The 18908-nt window shown below is 50.8% G+C and overlaps 1 protein-coding gene across 3 annotated transcripts in view; it reads left to right on the top strand.

Annotated features, from left to right (window-relative positions):
- LOC128143892 (rho GTPase-activating protein 39-like) overlaps nucleotides 1-16792 on the top strand; it is a 58233-nt gene extending 41441 nt beyond the window's left edge. For all 3 annotated transcript variants that reach the window (XM_052791835.1, XM_052791825.1, XM_052791816.1), the window contains 7 exons: nucleotides 1850-2396; nucleotides 3674-3763; nucleotides 10106-10179; nucleotides 11686-11885; nucleotides 12787-12878; nucleotides 13443-13612; nucleotides 14046-16792. In XM_052791835.1, coding sequence (XP_052647795.1) covers nucleotides 1850-2396; nucleotides 3674-3763; nucleotides 10106-10179; nucleotides 11686-11885; nucleotides 12787-12878; nucleotides 13443-13612; nucleotides 14046-14240 — 1368 coding nt within the window. In that variant the 3' untranslated portion in view covers nucleotides 14241-16792. The remainder of the gene's footprint in view (nucleotides 1-1849; nucleotides 2397-3673; nucleotides 3764-10105; nucleotides 10180-11685; nucleotides 11886-12786; nucleotides 12879-13442; nucleotides 13613-14045) is intronic.
- Nucleotides 16793-18908: the final 2116 nt, after the last annotated feature.

Genomic DNA, 18908 nt, shown 5'->3' with positions numbered 1-18908 from the left:
ATGTTGGGTGTAAGATAGGGAAGGGTTGGACTGCACAAGCCTCTGTCGTGAGTTCAGCAGTTCCTCCTTACTAAGAAGAAAACACTGACTTGCTCAAAATGTTTAAGAACTACTATGTATTTTGGGGTCAGCTGTAGGCCAGGACTGGAATAGAGTGTGGCACGCAAGTTAAAGGTGATCCATGAAGAAGGAAAACGCATGTTTTATTTCACTTTTTCCACTGCAAAACCAAAATTTACAGGATTTCTGTTTCTTTGTCTTCCTTTAAAAACAAAAAACCTCAAGATTATCTTGTTTGGCTTTATCCTACTTGCTGGAGATCTCCTTGGAGAATGCAGAGTGCAGTGTGGGCTGTTTAGCTCTTAGTTGCTGTATGTGGGAATTTCAAGTCTAACAAAACGTCTGTTTCCTAGAACAACTTGTTGGGTGTTTGAGTTCAATATGTGTCCCAGGTTGCTACTTCCATCCAAAACAGAGAGTTCTGGATGGGCAAAATAAGTGTCTTATTCTCACAAGTAGTTATTACACCTCATTTTCTTGGGATCAGTACTACCAAAGCTCTAATTATGTAGTTATCCATAGCGATCACTGGGGAAGAATGATGGGACAAGGGCTGCCTGTAAAAACTGCATGCAAAGTCTGGGAGGAAGGAAGGTCTTTGTCTCTGCTTCTTATCTCTGTAAACTTGTGTCCCTGGAGCAAATGAGTTTGATCACTGCAGACTGTGGGTGGGGAGCAGCTGTTCCTAGTTCTCTGAGAAGAAAAAACAACCCAGTACTTGTGAACAATTCTGATTTAATTTGGGGAAGGTTATGCCTATCTTGGATAGGAAAACGTGGTAGGGAGCCCATTGCAGAGGTGTTCCTGAGTCCTGTGCAGCGGTACTTGCAGAAGCGCTGGGTCTGTAGTCACAGGCTATATCTTTCCTATGGATGCTGAGGACCAGGGCCTGTTTGGCAGGAGGTCATGGTGTGTCTGTAGGGTACAGTGTGAGCCAGTTCTGTCGGTGGTGGAAGTTGACTGACGCAGGTATCCAGTCTCCTTCACTTCACCAACTCACAGACAATTTATCCTACCTGGGTGACAGCCTTGCCATCAAATAGCTGTGCCCATGCTCTGATGCACCTCTCTTAGCTTCTTCTGTCCCATTTCTGTGTCTGGCCAGTATTTCCGTTAGGAGGGTCATAGTGGAATCGAGATACATGTTTTCAATGCCTCAATGCAGAGGCTGTCCAGGCACAGGCTGCCCAAAGCTCAGCAGCTCCTGGTGGTTGCTAGCCATGTTGATTTGGTTTTGTCTGGGTTTTTTTTGCTAGAACTTAGAAAAATGGTAAAGGCAGGAACCAGCTATGGGATTGTGGGGGCCACAAAGGGTAAAGATGAGAAGGAAACGGTGCTAACAGTGCTGTGGCTGTCTAGTCTCTGCCACCTCCTGGTGTTCCCCACCCACCTCCTGGGTTCCTGTGGCTCCGCAGGAGCTGAGAGGTGAAGAGTGGGGAGAGGAACTTGGCTTCTTGGTATGTGCTTGGTGCCACAGAGCTGTACTGCTGCTCTGGGAGTCAGCCCAGCTGCTGCTTGGGCTTTCCCTAGAGCTCTGGGACAACTTGGACAGTCAGCCCCGTTACTCCATGTCCCAGCACTTCCCTTCGTGACAGCATCAGTATGTGGCTGTGCCAGCCAGGCTCTTGCAGAACTGCTGATGTCAGCCACCGATTCTGCACAAAATCATGTTTTGTACAGATTCACCACTTTGCAGTTGCTGGTAGCTTCATGACTCACTGTTGATAATTTTCCTAGCAGGGTAAGGAGTCATCTAAGCTGCTTTTAACACGTCTGTTCTCCATTGCAGCCTGGGACAATAGAGTTGGACTCCAAGCAGGAGAGCAGCGGCCAGCCCGGAGGCTGCATAGAATATCATTTCCCTTACAATACTCTACGGAAGCCCATCTCCCAGAGCAGCATGGCAGACTGGGCTTCTAAAAACCTTAACATGCACACGCAGGGCATCTTCCGCCGAAGGATCTCCATCTCCAACATGCTGTCCTGGATTGGTGGCTCTATCAAGAAGCCAATGCTCATCACTAGCAACCGCACGATCAAAAAAGAGGCGTGTGAGATGTTCAAACTGGTGCAAAGCTACATGGGAGATCGTCAGACTCGCATGGACCGGAATCACGTGGCGTTGGTCACAGTCACCAAGTGCTGGAGCATGCAAGGTTTACGGGATGAGCTCTACATACAACTGATCCGGCAAACAACAGATAATACATGCTACCGAAGTCTGGCATGGGGCTGGGAACTGATGGCCATCAGTCTGGCCTTTTTCTCCCCATCACCAAAATTTCAGTCTTATCTTGAAGGTTACATTTATCGCCACCTTGACAGTGATGAAAACAGTAAGTGCTTCATGCACACCCACTCTGACCCCAGCAGCATTCTGGTGTGTTGTGCCACTTATTCAGGGTTTTCCGGTTTTTAAAAAAACAGGTAGTCACCAGCCAGTGCTGTAGTTTCCGTCAGTGAGAGCACCATGTGCTGCATGGGATGAAGCTGCCACCAGCTCATCTCCCTGCAGTTCTCACTCTTGTCTGGTAAAGAAATGCCAGCCCTAGACTGTGCTCGTCTCACTGATCAGCATGGCAAGATCAGCCCTGAAAAGAGCTGATTTGGACCCACCAAGGGCAGAGTTTCTTTGGGTTCTCTGAAGACATGATTTGCTTCAAAGTTCCTTAAAGCAGGCAAAAAAAAAAAAAAAAGGATGAATGTTAATACAGAATTTTTTAAGGGAGCCATTGCAAACAGGTCTTAGCTTGGCAAATAATCGGGGATCCTGAAGGATGCTGGCTTTTGTTGTGAATAGATGCGATTTATCTGTCTTTCACAAGCCTTGTGGACCAGCCCAGGATATATTCAGTTATTACTCCAATTTTAAATTGCTATAGCATCCTGGGGGGGGGGGAGGGGAAGCCAAGTGCCAGCCTGGAGAGTATTTATTGGCTGATTTGTCACTGTTTCAGCAGTGCTTGCTGTGTCTTGTCCAGTCTCAGGTGAGAAACCAGAGCACCGATTTCCATTTGGGGTTTCAAATGCAGATTAAAGCCCCCACAGGTCTGCAGGGCAGGTGGAGAAGTTCTGCCCCAGCACCTCTCTGCCCCTGCTAGTAAGCAGTGGTGCAATGCCAACCTTTGCCTTGTTTCATGCTTGTAGCCTTGACATGGGGTTCCTTCACTGAACTTCTGGATGTGCAACACTGGTTTGGGTTTTCGTGAGGATCCTAAACCCTTGTCACTTCTCCCCAAAACCATTCCCTCCATCTATGCTTGGCCCAGGAGTGGAAAATCACCCTGCCAGCACCAGGGTCCAGGCAGCAAGGAGGAGTAATCTGAACTATTTGAGTGGGTTGTTCCTTCTGCTGGTATTTAGGCAGTAAGTTTGTCTAGGTATAAGCTTGCTGCCTGAAGCCCCTTCTCAACTATTTGGCCATTTGGAGAAGTTGAGTGGTGTTCTGGGCTCCTCACTCTGATGTGTTCAGAGCTGGCCGTGGTACAGGACCTTTGCCCAAGCAGACCTCCTCATGCTGGAGTTAGACTGGCTACCATGTCTAAGGGCAGTTCTGGGATTTGGTATTTTATCATTCCACATTATTAATCCAGAGCCTCTTTTGAATTTTCAGTTGCCCAGCGCATCAAGGAGCTTGTGGATCTGAAAAACAAGAAGAACTCAAAATCCAGGAAAAAGAGGAAACAAAACACTGAGGATGAAGGTAAAGGCAGGCACAGCATGCAGGGAGCCAAGAGGGAGGACCACACTGACCTCAGACAGACAGGGATGCTGAGCTCCACTGAAAATCAGATCATTTCTTTAAGTGCATAGACTTAGATTTGCGGAATTTTACTGCAGGTGGCTGGTGTGAGAGGTTTGACTAGAGCATGGATCAGCAGTGTGGGTGGCAGCTGGGCAGCAAGTGGGACATGTAGCAGTGTGGCGGCAGGTCTGGACCCCTTTCACTCACAGTTGTGTGAGAAAAGGGATTTTAATTTGTATGCAGACCTGGGGCTGTAGTTCAACTGGTCTGTGTATGCCACTGAGTTTCCTATAGCACATTCCAGTGCTAAAAGCCATACAAGCCAGCGTGTTGAAAAGAACCTGTCTCAATTGTAGTAGTGGATTTTGTAAACCACCACCCAACCTGAGGACCTTCAGGGAGGACACTGATACCTGGCAAAGAGCACTGCCTTTTTCTCTCCAGTAGTGGCTTCCTCTTGTCCACGCTTCCTGGACTCTGCAGTCCAGGGCTTGCAATAGCATCTCTGCTGAATGAACAAGAGCTCACATATTCCTCCAGCCTCAGGTTTTAACTACTGGTTGCAGAATAATACTTTTATCTGGCTAAAGTCTTGCTAGACAAAGTCCATTCAATTTTTTTTTTATATTGCTTTCAGGAAACTTGCGCCAACCCTGTGAATTCATATCAGGCAGCAGTTTATATCATGTGGCCTTGGTATTTTTAATCTGGGAGAGCTGGAGTCCAGCTCCCTGCATTGCTGAGCCCTACCTGACGCCTGTGCAGACATGGCAGCTGCGCTCTCCTGCAGTGGCTTCCCTGTGTCACTGCTCCCCCAAAGCAGCTGCAAGCCTGGAAGGTGACTGAGGAGGTCCCTTGGTCACAGCCCCTGCAGTAAGAGTGTCTATCACTTCTCTGTCTCCAGTGGGATTTGGAGCAGAGACCTGAAATTGCACAGAGGGATTATATTTCTGGTAGGGATATGTCTTTTTCCTTTCCTGTTCAGGCCCTGGAGAGTTCAGCCCATTCTGAGCCTTTGAAAAGTCATTTTGCTTGTGCTCGGAGGGACTTTGATATCTTCATGGGACAACTCCCCGGAGATTGCTTTGGGCAGGGTGTGCTCTGTCTTGTGGGCTGAGCAGGCTCTTCTGTGCAATTGCTTGTCTATGTTGCATGTGCTGGAGTTGTGCTTAGGAGGATAGAGATATATTTTTTAGTTTTAGGGAAAAACTATCTAAAATATATATGAAATGTTATGAAAAAGGCATGCCAGGATAGCTTTATAGAGTTTCCAGAACGAAGCACTTGAAAGTCTGAAGTGCCTGTGTGGCCTCAGATGGGGCTCTGGTGACAGGTCACACACTGTTCCCTTTGCTGGACCCTCTCTGCTTTCTGGCACACAGAAGACCTGCTTTGGCAGTGAACTGGAGCTTTAGAATAAATGAGCTGGTTTGCAGGCTCCTGCTGGCTTCTGCAAACATGGTGAGGGGTGCAGCAAAAGAGGCAGGAGGGCTGGCAGGTCACTTGAACCAGCTTTTTCACAAGTGACCAATAACGCTGAGGATTTTTTCTGGGTCCTGACCTCAGAGCTGCACCTGAAGTAAGGGGAGATCTGCAGGAACACGCCAGGTTCTATCTGCTGCTGACTGGAAAGGTCAGGCTTTTCTTCAGGATGCCTATGTCTGCTCCACTGGCCTTGCCTGCCAGACATGTGAGGGGTGGGTAGAATGCAGCTCCCTGAAGTTGCAAGGCTAATGTGAGAAGTTGTTCATTAGTAGCTCTGAAATACTTAGATGCTTATGGATGTAGCAGCAATTTAGCAGAGAAATCCACAAGGAAATTAAATGTACTGTCTTCAAACAGAACTGAATAGACGTATGTAGACATGTATGTAAGTCTTTCAGTGAAAAATGGAGTTAAAGCAGTGATTACACACACACACACGCACTTCTTTCAGTGCAGAGGCTTGTAAGTAAACACTTGGGTGAGTAAACATTTATCATCTGACACACACCCAAAGAAATAATTTTGAAGTTTCCCATGCTTACCTTTGCAGTCTTCGTCTTCTAGTGTAATTCTCTGTGAGTAAATGAAATACGAAGGTGGTGTGAGATCTTTTCATGGATCAATAACCCATTGGAAGGCAGAAGAATAACAGGTAGAAATAAATCATGTGTTTTCAGAAAGAGGATTGCTGATCCTGCAGGAATGTAAGCTGGGCTTTGAGTCTATACAAGGAGGCAAATAATGAGCTGGCAGCTCGTTGTTGGTACAAAATTATTCAGCATTGTAAAAACTAAAGGTGCAGAAGGATCTAGCAAGGGTGAGTGAGCTATCAAGCAGCAGAGATGGTGTCAACAAAAACGAAGTATTATACATGGGAGAGACGTCCCTAACTGCATGTGCAGCGGCAGGCTCCTATATAGCTGTTTCAGGGTGGGAAAGACATTTTGCACCTTGTATATAAATTTCCAGCAATGTGTATACACAGTGCTGGGAAGTGGTCAGAAACCAGAGGATCAGGAGCTTGTAGAAAAGGGACAAAGCAAACCAGCACTCAGCCATAGTAGTGCTGTGCCCACTTTGCATGTCCTGCCCATGGTCCCTCCAGGGCTGATGAGTGCAGCAGGGGAAGCCCCACAGGAGCTGGACCTGGAGGACAGAGGAGGGGCGAAGGTCAGTGGGCTGAAAGAAATTGCAGGTCACCTGGGGAAAGCAAGAGGAAGAAATTTTCTCGTTGTTTGTCGTAGCGGAAGAATTGGAAACCGCCTGGTTTTGTTGTTGGGCAGCAGGCTTAAGAACGCTCTGTCCTGAAGCACAAAATTAAATCGTTAAGAGTCGGCAGGTTAGGAGAATAACAGGTTTAGGAACAAATGGGACAAATTCAAATGAGGGAGGTCTGTCAGTTGATGGTCAATGGTCCAGATGCAGCACTGCCTCAGGCTATCTCCCATCTGCTGTTAGCTGGGAGATTTTTGCAGGGGAATACTCATTTTTCAGACATCCTGTATCTGTTTCTTATCCTCCTGGTGGCAGATGCAGGTTGCTGATTCGTATGGTCCTTTGGGCTGACGAAGCACGGCATTTCCCATGTAGGGAATGGTGATGGAGCAGCATTGCTGGGATGCAGAAGGATGCACTGGTGGTGTGAGGAAGAGGGGCTAAAACAATGCCATAAAATAGGGGTGCCTGGGCAGATCTAAGCCAGGAGAGCGGCACTGGTGCAAAGCCTAGCTGAGCTGTTCAGGAGGCCTACCCCTGTGCTAAGGAGCACAGCAGGATGGGGCCCTGGTCTGAGAGCCTCCTCTGACTGTGCCAAGCTGAGGTCTGTGAGAGGCCACCGTAGGTAGGAGAAATACTCAGACAACAGCTTCTGCTCTGCTAAAATGCGTGTCCTGTGGCCGGGTTCTGAATCCATGTTGTTTGCTGCATTTTTAAAGACATTTTTTGGCAGAAGAGTGTTCAAGTCTGTTCCAGAAGGTATGTTCCTGCATGTGCCCCGCCTAGATTTTAACTTGTTATAAAAGCAGAGGTTCTTTAAGAAGCTCTTCACATATGTTTCTAAGCCAGCACATGGAAGAATATTTTCCTTTGCAAACTGTTTTTCACTGTGTGGGTTGTTAGTATTCTTCTGTTCCTGAGCTCCTGGGGCTATTGTGGTACCACAGGAAATAACAGATCAACTTGGATTTCACAGATTCATGGTGTGCTCAGAGAAGTGGAATTGCCTTCAGTATTAGCCCTTTCCAGCCCATGCAGGCAAAGCTGCCTGTCCCTGTGCCAAGGGGTGTGAGCTGGGGAGCAGAGGGAGTACCTGGCCTGCTTGTTAGGAGAACTGACCCTGTGTGATGAGCTAAATGCCAGGAGCTGGTCTCTAGTTGAGCATTTTAAAACAGCCAGAAGGTCAAGTCGCTTGTTTGGAAAAGCAGAGGCTAAAGCTAAATTCTGCTCCTCTCCCTCACCTTTCCCTCTGCAGCTCACCACTTGCCTCCCAGCCTCTCTGCATCTCCTTTGCCCATCTCACTCTGCACATGTGCTGGGAGCCGGGAGCGCTCGCATTGGGGCGGTTGAGTTCTGCTACATGGCAGGGAGGCTGCACGCTGCACATTTAAGGTGTCAGCCCCTGCGGGAGCCATTCATTCTGTGCCTGCCGTGGCCGAGTGCTAGTCACCGTATTCCTCAGGGCTCCCTTTGCTCTTTTGGCGATTCAGGTCCATGGGCAGTAATGTGTCCAGCCCCTTGCACATGGGGCAGGGCAAGTTTAGTTTTCAGTTTATTTGCTTGAAATTTGGTTGGCTCCACTCCAACAGTCCCCTCTGGGTCAGAGGCTGCAGCTTGGTCATCGTTGGGAGCAGGACGCCTCTCTGCAGAAACGGCAGGATGTAGGTTTTAGGCTTTTCCCAGGATTGGAGAGCTTTCTGGGACAGTACAAAACAGGCTTCAAGCAGACATGTCCGGCTGCTGCCCACACATCAGCTTTGCAGGCTCTTCAAGGCAACCAGTTCCTTTGCAAACCTTGTTAAACTCTTAGGGCGATTATGGTTTCATGGTCTAATTACAGTGTGAAAAAACATTTCCTATTATTGGTTTTGAATGTGCTGCCTCCCGCATAATTGGTGTGATGCAGAGACACAGTCCAGTCTTTTTCCCATTCCCTCCTTCGTGAAGCAGATGACACTTTACATCTGGGTGCGTCTACACATTTTAACAACATAAGCCGTAACCTGGAATAGCGAAGCATTACAAAGCAGCTCATTGGGTTTGTTTTCTTTAATCCTTAGACATTTCCAGTATAAATCATGCCTGGGATTAGCAGGGTTTTTGCATTCGGGGAATATTTTGCTTTAGATATTCCCAAGAGAGAGAAATTCTTAAAATTGACTTTCCTTCCCATTGCCTGCAGGAGAGGGGGATGCTGTTGTACTTCCTTTGGCATTGCTCCAGTGTTACAGAGAGGCTCCGCCCCAGCTGTCAAGCGGATTGATTGAGGCAGGGGGTGTTTGTTTTGTCATGGGGAGCCAAGGACTATGGTTTGTCTGCTGGCTGAGAGGAGAACGCAGGAAAGTGGATGTCTCACCGTTGTGAGTTGTTCTGCTTGGGTAGAGCTTGTCCTCCCTCTGCTTTGAGAGGATTTGAGGAACTCCAGGCTCCTGACCAGCTTACCTAAGCCACAGAGTATGTGAAAGGCTGATCTAAAATACGCAGCATCTGACCAGAATGTAGATTTTAAAAGCCACAAGTATTTTGAACTCTGCTGCAAGCTTTAAGCCTGGCAGGGAATCAAATAGGGCAGATCTATTCACTGCTTTCAGCAAGCACTTTGGGTTTGACTCGAAAAAGAACAAAAGGCCAACAGTTTTGAAAAAACTCTCCCAGCAATCAGTGCTCTGTCAGTGCAAACATTTCTCTTGGTGTCACGGGGGGATTAGCTCTGTGAATCCTGGCTCTGCTCGCCCTCAGAGTTCACTGAACCAAGTGCAACTGGAGCAGCCATTCTTGCAGAAGGCTGCAGCTTTTGCACCAAGCTCTGGTGTGTCTGATTTTCCTCGTATCGCAGAGCACGCCTGAGCATCACAATACAACACTGGGTTGGAGGAGTCTGCAGGCAGGCGAGTGAGGAAGCCTTCTGCAGGGCTTTGGGAAGATGAGAGAGATTCTGCCACCTTTCCACACCTCTCCTTGCATCCTGAGCTCACTCTTGGTGCTGGCGCTGCCTCTCTGGCCCTGCACGCCTTTCTCTACTGCTTCCTCTCTCATAGTCCAGGACTGCAGTTCTTAAATCATAAACAATATGTTCAAAACACTGAAATCTTTCCTGGCAGGAGGCTGGCTCTGCGTGCTCTTTGGCTGAGATCTGGCAATATGTAAATACCCAGCCCTGTGTCTGTGAGCCATGTAACTCCAGCCACGCCGCCGGGAACAAGGACTCACGCTCGCATGCATGCCTGGGCTATGAATGCCGAACGGGCACCTTGCATTGAGTCAGGACAGGATCAAGCTGCCTCTGCGAGAGGTGGAGATCTGCAGAAGTGGGGCTGGGAGGTGCAGAGCTACGAGTCTTGACTCAGAGGACAAATCCCTCCAAGCACAAGCACCTACTTCCACTGACGCTGCCTGCCACAGGGCTGCAGGGCCAGGAGGCTTTGGGGCGCTCAGTGTGAGGTTTCGGCAGTCCCTCTACCCTGCCCGCACAACAGGCTGCATAGAAGGGGGGTGGCTGTTTGTGCCAGTGTGCACTGCTGTGCTGGTGCTCTCTGAAGGGCTCTGGTGTGGTGGGTGCATGGCGCTGCATGCTGACTGCTCGTTTCTCCTTCCCACCAGGTCTGCCCATCAGCACTTACGCCAAATACTGCTACCGGAAACTCCAGAAAGTAGCCGTCACCGGAGGCAAAAAGGTGAGTGGCTGCCCCTGCTCCAGGACCTGTAGGCTGCCCGAGCAGTACTCTGCTTCCCAGGTCCCAGAGCAATCGGCCCCTTGACTCTCAGAGGTCACCGCTGATTCAGTGATGGGAAATGGACATAGAGCTAGTGGGGGAGGCTTGCTCAGGGCTTGTCTCCCCATGAATGTGTGGGAGAAGGCTGCTGCCCAGGTCTCGCCATGCTCCTGGCAGACAGCAGTGCCTGCCATGCTGGCAGCTGCATGGCTCTATGCTCCCTGGCCTTAGGGACGAGGAGGACAAACCTGATGTTTACCTGTCTCCAGGGTAAGAGGAGCTGTCTGTGCAGGGGATGCCCATCATTTGGTTTCTTCAGGTGCAGGGAGAGTCTCCCTTTGCCACTGAGAGCTTGCATGGGCCAGGTGTTGCAGCTGGTTTACTGCAGAGTTGTTCATTCCCAGTTCAGAAAATCACACAGCAGGGATGGCTGATGCAGAGGGGAGCCTCTGTGCTCTGTGTTATCTGGAAATCCTGCTCCTCCCTTTCCTTCACACGGTTCTGTGCAGGGCTGTGAAAGCTGGCAGGCAGCCTCACCCTGTCTGTTCTAGGTCTCCGAGCCAGATCGGGGTGTCTTTTATTTCTGCAAATCCCTCTGGGGCCTTCCTGCCATCTGGACTTTGTGTACAGTGAGCAAATAGCTGAAATACCTCGGGAGGGGTGAAGGCTCCTGGCATCCCTGCGGGGGCAGGACAAGAAGTGTCCAGACACACATCCCACACAACTGCAGCCCTGGTGGCTGCCACCCTCTGAGGGGTCCGCAGGAGCTTTCCCTCTGTCACACTCCCGCTTGGCTGTGGGGATGCTGCCGAATGGCCGCCGTGCTGGGCAGCCTGTTGCCCCTGTGACAGCGCTCTGTTTCCTTCTCTGCCAGGGGAGATTCAAAGCCCCTTTCAAGTGTTGGCGTCTTTCAAAAGCAACAGGTCCTGGTGCCCTCTTTTCAGAGAGCTTTAGCACCTCTGAGAGCAAAGCTTTCCCTAGAGTTGGACATACCTGGAATTCCCTTCTCCAACAGGCTGTTTTTCAGCTGTCCCGTGGCCAAGCGCTCACCCGGTGCCAGGCTGGTATACACATGCCCTCTGCTGACCTCACCACACCTGGGGACAGGCTGGGCTCCATCCTTCCTCCCACCACACCAGCAGGTAGAGCTACAGCTGGAGCAGCCTCCCAGATGTGCAAAACATGGCAACAGAATCCCTGCAAAAACAGCCCGAACTCTCCAAAGTGGTCTCCTGCCAACAGGCAGCAGCTTCTCTGCTCCTCTTGGGCCTGATGAGTTCAACCCCCACCCTGATTTTAGGAGGTGGAGGCTGCAGAGCAAGAACTGTGCCGCCAGGAGGCTGGTGAGGTGTCCACGTGCATGGCCAGCCCCCTCCATCCTGGCTGCTCACCACCACCATCCCCAGGTCACTGTTTCTCTGTGGGCTGGCTGTGCCACAGCTGCACTGAGCTCTTCTCTGTCCTCAGGGCCTCCGTAAACCGACAGTGGAAGAGATAATGCATGCCAGGAATGCCATTGTGACGCCATCGCTCTTTGGCAGCTCTCTGGAGGAAATCATGCTGCGGCAGCAGGACATGTACCCGGGTAACAAGCTGCCCTGGGTGCAGACGCAGCTATCGCAGCAGGTCCTGGCTCTGGGAGGAGAACAGACGGAGGGGATTTTCAGGTGAGCTTTTGGGGTGCTGTGTTACTTTTGAGCCACCCACATGTCAGTCCTCAAAGCGGAGAGGTCAAGATTGACCTCCCTGTGCTTCCTCTTCCCTGAGAATAGCACTCTGCCGTGGATCAGACAAAACCCGACCTTTCCCAGGTTCAGGAATCACCTCTTAAAGTAGCATTAGCCCATTTGCATGCATTAGCACAGAGGGGACAGCATAGATGTGACTTGAACTACTTAGGACAGCACGTACCTAGGCAAGGCATTGAACTTTCATCAACATCAACAGAAGTAGTTGGCCAGTGCAGGGAAGGGATGAGCTCTTGGGTCCCTGGCAGAGCAGTTCATCAAATGCAGCTCATCAGCCTTGATGACGCACAAGATGATGCTGAGGAGTCAAGAGAGACAAAGAATCTGTATGGTGAACATAGGGGATTCTGGTTTGGGTTTGGTTTTGGGGTTTTTTTTATTATTATTATTTAAGATTTGTGTTAGTTTTTCAGTAGCTAAACTTGATTTAAGGTAGCTAGCAAAAGACTCAACCTTGGATTGTAAGGCTTTCTAATACCTTGGTATATTTAGCCAGAGATGCTTCTTATCTTTGGACTGAACATGCTGCAGAGAGGCCTAGTTACAGAAAATAATCACTTCTGAGGACAGAATGATAGTTGCTGTCTGAGCTAGTGGGAAGGAGACAAGCATTTCTTCTACCCCCACTTGAAAGCTGTGTTTAAAAACAGGTAATGCATTCTCTCTGAGGAACTGCTTCTGTAGCTGCTGCTGGTGCATGCTCCCTTCTCCCTGGGGCCCCAGAAGCAGCTTTGGAGCCACGGTTTGCCGGCCAGCTGCCACACCAGGCACGTTGCCCTGCTCACTCTCTGAAGCACCTTTGCTGTGTCTCTGTTTGCAGGATACCTGGTGACATAGATGAAGTCAATGCATTGAAGTTGCAGGTGGATCAGTGGAGAATCCCAAGCAGCCTCAGTGACCCCAACATCCCAGGTATAGGAATGCAGCAGATGTGTGTGCTGCAGCCTCAGCCATGGTACAGTGCGGAGGGGAAGGTACAGGAGCAGCCCAGGAGGTGTGCTGCTGCCTGGGGACGTGTACCCAGGCTGTCTTCACTAACTGGGTTTTCATTCTGTGCCTTTCCACTGCCTTTCCAAATACTGCCCATAATAAAAATACGGGGGGCGGTGGGGGAACCTCTGCCTCCAGCTGGCGCCAGCACAGTGAGGCTATGCAAGCTGGGCAGCATGCAGAGCAGCTGGGAGTCATTCAGGAGCAGCTCTTTAGCTCCAAGGTCTCATTGGCCTCTCCTTTAGGTGGCCCCAGAGCTGCTTCCTGGAGGAGCAGGTAGATAAGAGCCAGCGTTTCCCTCTAACTGGCCAGTTTGGCTGCCTGAGAATTTCAGAGCCAAGACTGAAATAAGGTGAAATAGGACAAGTGCAGAATACCTTCTCTGCCCTCTGTTTCCTGGGGCATTGAGTCTCGCTGCCAAGTTTGCCTCTGAAGGTGGTGGGGAGGTCACCAGAGCTGTTCTCATGCACCCTGCTTTCTGCCCAGCCTCTCTTCTCAAGCTCTGGTATCGGGAGCTGGAGGAGCCCGTGATCCCCCAGCAGTTCTACAAAGAGTGTATCAGCAACTATGAGAACCCTGATGCTGCCGTGGCTGTCGTGCAGCTTTTGCCGGAGCTTAACAGACTGGTGCTGTGTTACCTCATACACTTCCTGCAGGTAGGCAGCCCCTGCAGTCCTGCCCCCCCACTGCTGGCCAAGAGCCTGGAGCACATGGGGCACAGTTAGTGGGACAGCTGTGGTGGGCCATCGGCAGGGTTTTAGGACCTCTCACCTGTATTTAACGTGGGATTGGTGGAGGGGGGTCTGCTGCCTTTGTCCCTTATGGGAGCAATAAACAGTATTCCTGATCTTGTAGAGCATAGGCCTGGTCCCAAACGTTGAGATCTGCAAGGTGTTCCCTGCCTGCTGAGGCTCCCACGCTGTCGGCTATATCAGAGCATAGTGGTCTTCCCCTATGAACCTGTGGCTTTTGGGACATTGTCCTTTAGGGAGGCCACATCTCTGCTCTCCTTGCACCTCTTCTTAGGCCACATGTTTGGAGTCTTTTGCCCTTTTCCACTGCTCCAGCTGAATGTCTTATTATCTGCAGATCTTTGCTCAGCCATCAAATGTGGGCAGAACGAAGATGGATGTGAATAACTTGGCCATGGTGATGGCCCCCAACTGCCTGCGCTGCCAGTCTGACGACCCTCGCATTATCTTTGAGAACACACGCAAAGAAATGTCCTTTCTTCGCATGCTGATAGTGCACTTGGACACGAGCTTCATCAAAGGGCTGGTTTGAGCTGCTGGCCCTGGCATCCAAAACATTGCTCTGGGGGAGTTGCTGGGTGCCTGAAGTCTTCTCCACTTAGGTTTCTTCCATTGTCTTTGCTGTTGTCACACCCTGGGTTAGCCCCTGAGCATCTCCCAGCATATGACCTCAAGGACAAGGACTACACACTCCTGGAAGGCTCGAGCTGTCCAGCACCAGGAAGTCCTTGGGCATGCCAGGCCAGATTCAGTGGTTCCTGGCCTTCCAGCATGTGTCAGAGGGGAGCAGCCCTCCTCCTTGGAGCCACAGGACTGGTTGCTCATTGAAAGGGCTGTGACATCTGTGAGAAACCGCTACCTGGGGCAGTGAGACTCTCCATCTCCCTTCTGGAGGCAGAGTTGGCTTCAGGTAGGAGGACATCACTCCTGTGTTGCGGCATGACCCGGTTCTGGGGAGATGCTGCCTCATTGGGGATAATCCCAGTGCTATGGAGCCAGCCTGGTTCACCTCTGCAGACTGTTGGTTGGAGGTGTGAGGGTTGTTCTGACAGCCGACGATGCTGTGGGTAGAGGGATGTGAAGGTGCGGGGGGGTTCGCTGAGGCAGAGAGGTTCCTTGGACTGTGCTGGTCAGTGGAAGCACATTGCGGCCCAGGGAGAGGAGATGTTTGAGCCTCTGCTGCTGGTGGGCAGGTAGGCAGACATCCCACAGCTGGGAGCCCTGGCAGGCCAGATCCACACATCATCCACCTCACCTTCTCCTTTAGGCGGCTTCAGAGCTGCACAGCAGCATGTGGTCAGCATGTGGGACCAGCCCTGTGCTGAGCTAAACCAGCACCCACCCACGCCACGGAAGCTGGGGACAAGAGGAAGGCCATGCACCTGACAACAGACAGATAAACAACCTCTTTGGCGTCCTCCTAACGAGGGCCGTATCCTCTGGAGGGGTAACCCCAGTGGCCTTGCAGCTCCTTTCTGCTATGGGCAACGTGAGCTGACACCGGCTTTCCTGAAGGGCATCTGAGGCCATGCTCAGACCAGCCTCATGGCTCTGGCACCCCCCTGTCCTGGTACCACATCCTTCCCAGACCACTCTGCCGGGGACTGAATACCAGTTTTGGCCATCCTTCTGGTTCAGCCCAGGTCTAAAGAAAGCTGGGAAGGCCCTCAACAGTACCTGTGCTCAGATATGCCTTTCCAGGCAGAGCAGCACATTGCCATGTGCTTGTGAAATGCTCGTACTGCCTGGAGTCAACTGTGGCACCTATGCGCTTCCCGCCTAATTCCCAGAGGATTTACAGAGAGGTTGGGAAGGGAAGGGGAAGGAAGGGAAGAGAAAGGAAGAGGCAGGTCTGAGTGGCTGAGATGTGCTGGAGCCTGTGTAGGAGTGGTGTGAGGCAGGCAGGTCAGCATTCTTACTGCTGCTGTTAAACCCCTGTGGCTTTCTGTGTGCCACCAGAAGTAAGGCACAGCAAGGACGGTGTCTTTCAGAGGCAGCGCATGGATTTCCCCGCAGCTTCTGGATACTGTTGCATGTTCCTTAGCAAGCAGCAATTTCTAATTCGGTGGCATCCTGGTATTACTCTTCTCTTCCTTTGAAGTGTTTTCCCTGCTGGAGGCAGGTCTGCTGCAAAAAGCTGCATGTTGGGATTACTCATGCAATGCTAAGTCTGCTGGTAGCATCCAAGGTTTCATTTGCATTTCTGCATCCCTCTCCCTTTCAAGTGGGGACCTGGGATCATCCTCTTCCGATTGCAGTGGGGAGCTGAGCCCTGCTAGTAGTGAGGTTTAAAGCTGATGTCTGAATCTGTACTAAACATTTGGGCATAAGGTGCCATGTGCAGAGAGTGTCCCAAGCCTACTGGCTGCTTGGATCTCCTGAAGTGCCTGAACAGGGTTTCCAGGGCCGACATTTGCTCAGATGAACTCTACAGAGGGAGTTCGGTTTGTGCCCAGCTGAACAAGGTTGTGGTTCCTCTCCTTGTACCAGGTGCTTCTGTGGTCCAATGGGCCAGGAAATCTTGCTCCCATGTCAGGATTAGCTCTGTCAAACATGCCCCCAAAAATGTGTCAGGATCTGTTTCACACACCCATCCCATCCCATCCCATCGAAGCCATTCAGCTCAGCTTGGCCTTCTGAAATGCTGAACAACTTGTACTTCAGATGTGGGGCTACATTCCCAGAAATGTAGAGACAGGTAGGGGGACCGGCTCTGCCATATTGTACTGAAATTAGAATCGTTGAATAGGCTTGGGGTGCCACATCCTGCCCCCCCTCTGTGGGCTGGAGCAGCCGTGTAGTGCCTGCCCTCCTCTTTGGGCTGCAGATGCATGTGCCTGTCTTGGGCTTCGCCCACAGCCAGCCACACCATGTAGGTGATCCATGTTATTCCTTGCACTTAGCTGTAGCAGTCAATCAAACTGTAGGCATTTGCTGCTATTACAACTGAATGCTTCTTGCCAGGGCTGTAAAATAGGCTAATAAATGACACTGGATATTATTTTCTTTGCCAATAGATTTGTAAATACAAATCAGTAAAGCAGCCTCTCCTCTGTTCTAATAATAAATACAATCTCCATGGTTGTCTCTTGTCCTTTTTGTGAATTTCTGAAGCATGATCATGTCTACCTGGAGCTGCAGATTTCAGACTGGATGTCAGTGTTCATGAATAACATTTGGGAATCAGCATGACATAAACACTTAGAAACCAAGCTGTGAGCTGGTTCTGTCTTAACTCTCAGGCAGCTACTACGGACACTCAATGAAACTTGGAAGAGAAGGGGTTAAAACAGATAAAGGACAATACTTCTTTACACAGGATCTTCTGGAGCCTTTCAGAAAACAAGTCAAAAAGGGATTAGAGAAGTTTATGGGCAATAGCTCCACAAACGGGCAGTCAGAGGATAAGGAGGGATGTGCTGCTAATATCCCTCATCCAGCAGCTGTGGGTGCGGCAAGTGGACTGCAGGAGGTAGCCACACATGCGTGCTGTCCCTGCATAGTCTCTGCTGTTGGAGATCTGGTTAGACAGGCTGTCGGTCTGACCCACCTGGGACATTTTTATGTTTAGAATGGAGTATTCTCTGATCTTTCCTCCATCCCTGCTCCCAGGAGCAGCTGGGAGCACTCTGTGTTGGTGCTCCAGACTCGCGCTGCTTGCACACTGTGGTGGGGCTGCAGCATAAGTGCTGGCTGTGCAACTTCAGCCACGCAGTGGCGAGTTACTGCCCTGGGTCTGGCCAGTGCTGCTGATGCTCTAGGGGTCGTCACTGTCCTGGCAGCACTGAGCAAAGATGGTGCACTTCAGGCAAAGCTGGTAAGGGCTGCTCAGTCACTCCAGCAGTTCAAGATCACCTGTGCTGGCCACATCACTGGGTCTTCACACCAGCCTTGCTGGCAGGAGGGTGGTAGGTGATATGTACCCTTCAGGAGGCAAGCAATGACAAGCGAGAGCAGAAGGAAGACCAACAGCATTGTAACCTCACGCAGCCCTTTCCTAGGTGGATTTCTGCAGCCTGATGTCTAAGTGTTCCCCAAGGCTTTGCTGTGAAATGAGCTGATTTTGGCCAAATCACAAAAGCCCACAAACTAAGTGCTTCAGCTCAGCCTCAGGCTTGGACTCACTTGTGCAGTCACCTTGGCCCGATACCTGGATCATTTAAAAAATCAATGGCCAGAGTAGCGGCTGGGTTCATAATGAGCTGGTGGTTTGTTCTCTGCTTCCAACAGCCACGCAGTAAGACCCTGTGCCAGAGGGTGGCTTGAGACACAGCTCACTTGTCTTTGGCTCCTTGTAGAGAGGAGGCAGCTGCAGCTTCACTGAGACTTGCCACCGTTTGTGGAAGGGTAGTGTGTCCTGATGGGGCCAGCACCCTTGCAGTGCTGCATGCTCTCGCTGGTGCTGTTGAATTTCCGGCTGGTTTAAGTCTCCTTTTCACAGAGCCTGGCATGAGCCTTTTGCTGTCTCTGCAATCGTGTCCTGGGAATCTGCTAACAAAAATGGTAAAAGCAATTCTCCCAGCTACTGACTGCAGCTGACAGACACCATGCCCTCAGGTCTGCTGTCCACACTCCACCCCAGCTCCTGAAGAGGTTCGGCAGCTGTTGGGGGATCACAGGCGGCTTTTGGACCTCTCTGTAGGTTCAGCTTGAGATGGAGGAAGGTAGGGCTCAGCTCTAGCAACTGCCTGGTGTTTTACGGGACATGGTAACCACAAAGCCACCCATCCTGCGCACCCCTCCTGGTAGAGAAGCTTCCTGCAGTCTTTCCTCTACTTGCAAATGTGAGGGGTCTCCCTCCTCCTGGCCCACCAGAGATACTCCATTTCTCCCTCAAACCAGAGGTGCCCAGAGGTTGTGATGCCTCGCCAAAAATCCAGGGCAGTGGGAGGCCAGTTTTTAGCCTAATCCTCATGTAAGTTTCTAGCCTAATCCTCACATTGAGCTTTGCACTAAATCAGCCCTGTGGGAGGAGAGAGACCAGAGGAACAGGCAAGGCTGTGTCAGGAGCCCTGCAGCACCAGAGGGAGGCAGAGACAGCAGAGTCCCTGTCCTGACGCTGCCCCAGTGCAGGTTTGATGTGGGCGCAGCAAAGCACTGGCAGATTCAGCGGAACTGGCTAGTGGAGATGGCACTGAGCTAGGGCTCTGCAGAGCAGGGCTCAGGCTCCGGCACGTCCGCAGACTTCTCTGTGGGACAA

Source organism: Harpia harpyja, chromosome 1 (assembly GCF_026419915.1).
Source record: "Harpia harpyja isolate bHarHar1 chromosome 1, bHarHar1 primary haplotype, whole genome shotgun sequence".
In the NCBI taxonomy this organism is placed as follows: domain Eukaryota; kingdom Metazoa; phylum Chordata; class Aves; order Accipitriformes; family Accipitridae; genus Harpia; species Harpia harpyja.
The sequence above is the reverse complement of the archived record's forward strand: the minus strand, read 5'-3'. Positions and strand labels throughout refer to the sequence as shown.